Source organism: Gossypium hirsutum, chromosome A11 (assembly GCF_007990345.1).
Source record: "Gossypium hirsutum isolate 1008001.06 chromosome A11, Gossypium_hirsutum_v2.1, whole genome shotgun sequence".
Classification (NCBI taxonomy): Eukaryota; Viridiplantae; Streptophyta; class Magnoliopsida; order Malvales; family Malvaceae; genus Gossypium; species Gossypium hirsutum.
The window spans coordinates 51077481-51084638 of record NC_053434.1 but is presented as its reverse complement, the minus strand read 5'-3'; the positions used below and the strand labels follow the sequence as shown (position 1 = coordinate 51084638).

General features: G+C 33.2%; 1 protein-coding gene across 1 annotated transcript; it reads left to right on the top strand.

The window, feature by feature from the left end:
- The first annotated feature begins 2488 nt into the window (after positions 1-2488).
- Positions 2489-4431, top strand: LOC121210147 (homeobox-leucine zipper protein ATHB-6). Its single transcript, XM_041082322.1, has 3 exons — positions 2489-3137; positions 3209-3567; positions 3648-4431. Exons 1-3 carry the CDS (start codon positions 3077-3079, stop codon positions 4104-4106), a joined length of 879 nt encoding a protein of 292 aa, XP_040938256.1. The 5' UTR covers positions 2489-3076; the 3' UTR covers positions 4107-4431.
- Positions 4432-7158: the final 2727 nt, after the last annotated feature.

Genomic DNA, 7158 nt, shown 5'->3' with positions numbered 1-7158 from the left:
CATTACCGATAATATTATCATAGCTCAGGGGGTCATACACTCGATGCGTGCAAAAAATAAGAAGTGGATGGCAGTCAAGATAGACTTAGAAAAAGCTTATGACAGAGTACGTTGGGATTTCATTGATAAATTAATTCAAGTAGCTACAATACCAGACTACCTACGAAGAGTCATTATGTCAGCCATCACAACAACTACTATGCAAGTACTATGGAACGGAGCACCCACTGGAAAATTTAAACCCGTAAGAGGAGTTAGACAAGGGTGCCCTTTATCGCCCTACTTATTTGTCTTATGTATGGAATGGCTAAGACACAGCTTCCACTCCTATATCTCCTCGAAAAACTAGCTCCCTATTAAATTATCTAGATCTAGACCCAATTTATCACATATATTCTTCGCAGATGATTTGGTGATTTTCTCAAAAGTAGATATCAAACAGGGCATGCTACTGAAGAATATCCTTGATTAGTTCTGCAGCTTCTTAGGTCATTGTATCAATACAAGGAAAGCCAACATTTTTTTTCAAAAAGAGTAGTAGAAGAACTAAGTGATAGGCTTAGCAAGATCTTGGGGTATCAAAAAGTACAAACACTAGGTAAATATCCTGGAATTCCATTATTACATAAAAGAATCACTAAATCCATAATTCAATTTGTGATTGAAAAGGTCTGATCAAAACTCTGCAATTGGGATGCAAAGCAACTTTCCATGGCCAGACACTTTACTCTCGTTCAATCAGTACTCTTAACTATCCTCAATTACTTCATGCAATCCATGAAAATACCAAAAGGGGTGTGTGATGAAATTGAAAATTTAGCAAGACAATTCATTTGGGGATCTAATACAGAAGGAAGGAAAGTAGCACTTATGGATTGGCAAACAATATGCCAGCCTCGTACACATGGAGGCTTAGGCTTAAGGCGTTTACATGAACAAAATAAAGCTTTCCTGTTAAAAGTATGAATTAACCTTATATCCAATCAAAATGCACTGGAGACGCGTGTGTTACGGTCAAAATATAGATTGACAGAGGTAATTCTAGAAAGTATAAAAAAAGGGAATAGCTCTGCACTATAGAGAGCACTTGAGCAGATTTGGCCTATGCTGAAAGATAACATCTACTGGTCGGTCAACAACGGAGCAAAAATACACTACCAGAATAATAACTGGGTCCCTACAGTTGGCCGCTAATTAAACAAGTTCAAAATCCAAACAGACCTATAAGTGAATGCTTGCTCTAAGACATGGTTACAACGAAAAGAGTCTGAAATCTTGAAGCCTTTAAGGAAAACCTAACAAAAGAAATAGTGCAGAAAATTATCAATATACCTCCCCCATATCAGTTAGCAGGTCAAGACAAAATTCAACGGAAGCCCGCCTCTAACGGAAATTTTTAGATTAAATCTGCTTACCGAATGATAATGGAATAGGGACAACAGGTGGAAGGAAATTTGGAAATATCTAGGACCCACCAACACATTCGTTTCTTCCTTTGGTTAACATGCAAGTAGCGGCTACTCACCAACCAAGAAAGAGCAAGAAGAGGACTCAGCTACAACAACTCTTGCCTAGTCTACCAACAAAACATTGAAGAAATTACTCATGCTCTCAGAGACTGCCCAATAACAAAAGAAATCTACTTGAACATTGTCCTTCCAAACCAGCAATCACAATTTTTTTCTAGTAATACTTTTGAATAGGTGGAGGAAAATTTAAGGCACAACGAATGGCTGTCCTGGGCTAAAACTGCTTGGTTAACCCACTTTGTACTTGTCGCATGGCGTATATGGAAGAATAGGAACTTATTAGTTTTTCAAGACATAACATGGAGTGTAACAGAGACCATCAAGATCTTTGTTTGCTGGGCACGACAATATAGAAACTCATATGCGAGGGATCAATCCCAAGGATTAAACGAAGAAATCAAGCAGGATTCAAAAGCTGTTGTCGAGTAAAGATAATATTTTAGATTTTATTCTCCTTTAAGCAGGGGCGAAGCCAGGGGGTTGGCATGGGCCGGCCCCCTTAAAATATAAATTTGTTCTTTTGGCCCTTAAAATTTTTTAAAAATTTTAAATTAGCGAAGGTAAAATTACACTTTGGCCCCCCTAAAATTATAAAAATTTGATTTAATCATTTACAAATTATAAAAATATAAACTATAAAAAATTAAAATTTTATCCTGCCCCCTAAATATTTATTCTGGCTTCGCCCCTGCGTTTAAGTTAGTTTATTTTTCAGGAAAAAAATGTACTCGAATTCACATCCTTCTACATTGATAATAATACTTATACCAATTAAATTATAAATCAATCCACAAGCATAGGATAATCTCAAAGTTATCATGATCTCTTACTTACCATTAAGATAAAATCTAATTTAAATAAGTATCATATTCAAATTTTAATATTGTACAAATATGCAAATATCTGACGGTTCGGTAAACAACTAAAAAATATAATTTGCAATTTACCCAACCTTGCTGTGTACCGAACTCCAGTCAAATTCTAACCCAAATATCATCTATCTTTGTTTATATTGAAACCCAAAGAAACCAGTTAAGGCAGCTGGGTTCTGAATTTGATAACTTCCCATTATTCTCTCTCTCGCTTGAAAAAAAACAAGAAAAGAAAAAAAACTATTTCTTTTGGCTTTTCTTGATGAACAGTCATAGACTATTTGTATTTTGATTGAGTAAAAATGTAGAGAAAAACAAGGAGAGATTGAAGAACACGACAGGTTTGTAATTTCTTCTCTTGTAGGTTTGGGTTTTGGAGGGTGTTTTGGTTTTCTTGGAAGCTTGGCTTGTTTGGTTTTTGTAGCTTCCATTTCTTCTTGTTTTTGGATGGGAACTGTGTTGAAGAAGGAGAAGAAATATGATGGGGAAGTAATTGAGAGAGGACAATGGTCGTTGTTATACAGTTGTAAACTATCATATTACACCCTTGTACAAGAATTTTTTGTTTCTCTTTTTGCATGTCAGAAAGTCCGGCAATATCCATAACAAACATCCTTTGGTCACCTTAAGAAGAAGAGATCTGTTTTTTAAAGAGTGTTGTTTTCATCAATAATCATGAAAAGAGTTGGCAGCTCACATTCCTTGGGTGCTATGATGTCCATCTGCCCAATCTCAGGTCCGATTACACTCATAATACCCTGTTTTAGTATCTTAATTATGTATGTACTTAGGTTTGTTTTGTTACAGATGACAACCAGATTTACAGTAGAGAGTTTCAGTCGATTTTAGATGGATTAGATGAAGAAGAGGGCGTGGAAGAATCAGGGTATGTTGCAGAAAAGAAGAGGCGATTGAATGTAGATCAAGTGAAGGCGTTGGAGAAGGATTTCGAGGTGGAAAACAAACTTGATCCTGGAAGAAAATTGAAACTAGCTCAACAACTTGGCTTGCGACCTCGACAAGTTGCTGTCTGGTTCCAAAACCGCCGTGCTAGGTGGAAGACCAAACAACTGGAGAAGGATTATGGGCTTCTCAAAAACAGATATGAAACTCTTAAGCTCAATTATGATAACCTCCAGCATGATAATCAAGTTCTTCTTAAACAGGTAATAAGCTTATTTCATGGATTTGAACTTGGGATGATTAGAGTTTTTTTTTTTTTCATTTTTTCCGGTTGATGATGCAGATAGAGGAGGTGAAGGCAAAGCTGAATGGAAAGGACAATGTTTCAGTGAAGGAGGAGGTGAATGTGACTAAAACTGCTAATAGAACACTAGAACAAAGTGAAGCACCAGTAGAAGTGAAGTATGAGAGCTTGAAGAACAACCTTTTCCTAGACTTAAAAGACGGTTCATCAGATAGTGACTCTAGCGCTGTGTTGAATGAAGACAACAACAACGGCTCGAACTACGTGGGTGTATCTTCATCTGGGGTTCTACAAAGCCAACATGTTTGGATGTCACCGACAACAGCCCCTTCACACAATTTCAACTCCTCTTCATCTTCTTCTATGAAGTGCTTCCAACCCCAGCAATTTGTGAAGATGGAAGAAAAAAATTTCTTCAGTGCAGATGAAGCTTGCAAGTTCTTCTCAGATGAAGAAGCTCCAAGTCTTCATTGGTATTGTCCTGAACACTGGAACTAAAATCAACATGCATGTAATACGGGATCTAACCAAAAATGCAAAAACAAATAAAAGTACCAAAATGGTTGGGAGAAGGCTTCAAGTGGGGTGGTAGGAGGCTATGGCGATAGGTTACGCCAAAATGAGGAGGTGGGTACGGGCATCTTGATTAGGTCCTCAGTTCCCTCAAATGGAGCGAACCAAAAATCAAAAATCAAAATTATCATCATCATCATCATAGTTATTATCAATTATCATTTTCCTGGGTTTCTTTTGTAGTTTCTTTATGCAGAAAAAATTTAATCAGTTATTCCAAATTCAGAGTTAATAGATTATTTTAATTTAAGATTTCTGTGTTTATTTTTAAACAAATTTAGCTCTATTTGTTCTTGAAAGTTGGAAAACTTTGGCCGGACCTTGGTATTTTTTCAACTTTCATTCTGATAAAATGGGGTAAAATTTTGCTATTACAACTGTAATTTGTCTATTTTAATTTGATTAATTTTAATTTGTTTAATTTTTTATTTTAATCTTGACTAAATAATAGTAGTTAAATTTATTTGATTAAATTATGCTATTAGCCTTATATTATGTGTAAAGTTATAGATTTAGTTCGTATTCTTAAACTGGTTCATTCTTAGTTATATTTTTCAAATTTCGAAATTTTAATGTTTAACGCAAATGGCTATCATGAAATCTACTAATTGTTTTTTTTTTATGTGTGTGTATGGTAACATGGTATTACACATGAGATAATATTTTTGTCACATTAAATTTTAAAAATAAGAGAACGATTTAGGGGCAAAGCTAGAATTGTCGATAGGGGTGGGATATTTTTATAAACTATATCTTAATTACTAAAATTTAGGAAAAATAAAATAAGTTAAATACTCAATTTGAATTAGATATTGTAATTATTTAAGTTTATTCTTTCCAAATTAATATTTAAATACTATTTTTACTTAGTTATTGCAATTATTAAACTTTATTTTTATCAAATTAATATTTAGATATTACTTTGTATTAGTTTATCAAATTAAACTAAAAATTTTACTACATTTATAATAAAAAAATTATCAATTCTATGAAAGAAATCAAATTAAAAAAACTTTGGGTGAAACACAAGTTTAGCTTTTTTTAGACACTAATTATAATATCAAAATAAAAAATTTTAAAACTCAAAGGGGCTTAAAGGAAATTTTACAAAATTTGTGAGGGTTAGGGACTTTGCTACCCCATAAATTTGTCTTTGCTATCATTTGATCAAGACTAAAATTTTAAACTTCAAAAAGTATATGGCCTAGAACAAATTTAATCATAGTATAGTGACTAAATCCATAACTTACATATAATACAAGTACTAATAGCACAATTTATCTATAATATGGTGTTCTCTCTCTATATATAAACAATCCTTAACAACTAAGTTGTTTCCTAGTTGCTGGCAAGCTTCCTATTGTGATGACTCCAAATCTTTGGATTCCTACCCATGTGAGCTTAGCATTTTAGATGACTGAGATTGAATTAAAGAAAGAAGTGTCGCTTAAGAAAATAATATAAATCCAACTTGAGAATTTTGCGAGCTTGTTTTAAAACTTTTACTTTTTGAAATAAAGTTACAGCACCAAAATGTTATTACAAATGTGAAACTCTACAGTGACTAGCTCCTAAGACATCTTTTAAGAGGATAGTAGAAATCCCAGCACGAGTTACATTGTAAATGTTGGAGAAACCTAGAGTTGGTAAAGAGATTAACACTTAAGATGTAATTTTGGTTTATAATGGCTTCTTCATATACAATCTTTATTTTATATAGATATTTCAAGGGATTTTTAGATTTGATAGAGTGAAAATAAATTTAAAAGGCTAGAAAAATAAAAAGAAAATTTATTTATATAGTTTTGCTTAGTAAGAAAATGGAAATTTTAAAAGAATTTTTTTTCCATCTATTATTTGGTAGAGTTGAAAAATGAAAGAAATGAAAGTGGAATTTTTTTTAAAAAATGTATAATTTTGAACTATTATACACCCTTCTCTCAGTTTTTTTCGCTCTTATAATTCCATTTTAATGGATTGCTTTATGCATTCGGATTAAAAATAGTCATCTCTTTTATTTTCTTTCATCTCACTTTTCTCACCTACCAAGCGTACTCAATTTTTTTTTCTACTTTTCCACATCCTCGTTTCATGCTTTCACTTTCCACTCAACTAAGCACACCCTTAGGTTCTATACATTTATGCATCTTAGACAAATAATTAAATATGATTCTTTGATCTAGTACGATCATCCATCCTACGATCATCCATCCTAGTTAAATGACTACTAGATTTCCTAAATTAATTCATTCTAGTCACATTGATTGAATACAAAATTTAATTATAACACATTATTCAACATTTCCCCCCTTAATGTGATGTTCTTTGACTCCCAATTCTTCTTTGAGTTATTGGAATCTTGCTCTTGGAAATGCTTTAGTAAAAATATCTCTTAGTTGCTCCTGTGAAGGACAAAACTTATTTGGATCTCTCATGCTTCAGTTACTTCTCAAATAAAGTTTGATGTTGATGTGTCTAGTTCGGTTATGATAAACTAGATTCTTTTGGATCGCATAGCCTCCTCGAATAACCACAAGACATTTAAGAAAATGAGTCGAGTTTCCTATTTTATTGTCCAAAAGTCATAATTTTCACCTGTGAAAACAGAACTTGAACACTATTGTATATTGTATTGTTTGTTAAATTGCTTATGGAAGCCATGACTTGTCACTTCATTTTTACACACACACACATAGAGATAGGACGAACCCCTATTTCATCATTTGAGATAACTTGATGCTCAAAAATAGAGAAATAAACTTGAAGCAAATACAAGAATTAAGCACACAAGAATTAAAATAGAAAACTCCCCAATTGGAGAAACACTCTTGTCAATGACAACCAAGACAAATTACTATGTGAAAATTGTTACAACACACAAACTATTCTCTCTACCCAAAAGCCTAAGCACACCTGTATTTCCAAAGAAAATATTTAACTACACCGGCTAAACATTCTAACAAGAGAAAGTACTCTG

Coding starts and splice junctions, on each gene's coding strand:
- LOC121210147 (XM_041082322.1), top strand. CDS start 3,077: ATGAAAAGAGTTGGCAGCTCACATTCCTTGGGTGCTATGATGTCCATC. Junction 3,138..3,208: donor GTCCATCTGCCCAATCTCAG/GTCCGATTACAC, acceptor GTTTTGTTACAG/ATGACAACCAGATTTACAGT. Junction 3,568..3,647: donor ATCAAGTTCTTCTTAAACAG/GTAATAAGCTTA, acceptor TTGATGATGCAG/ATAGAGGAGGTGAAGGCAAA.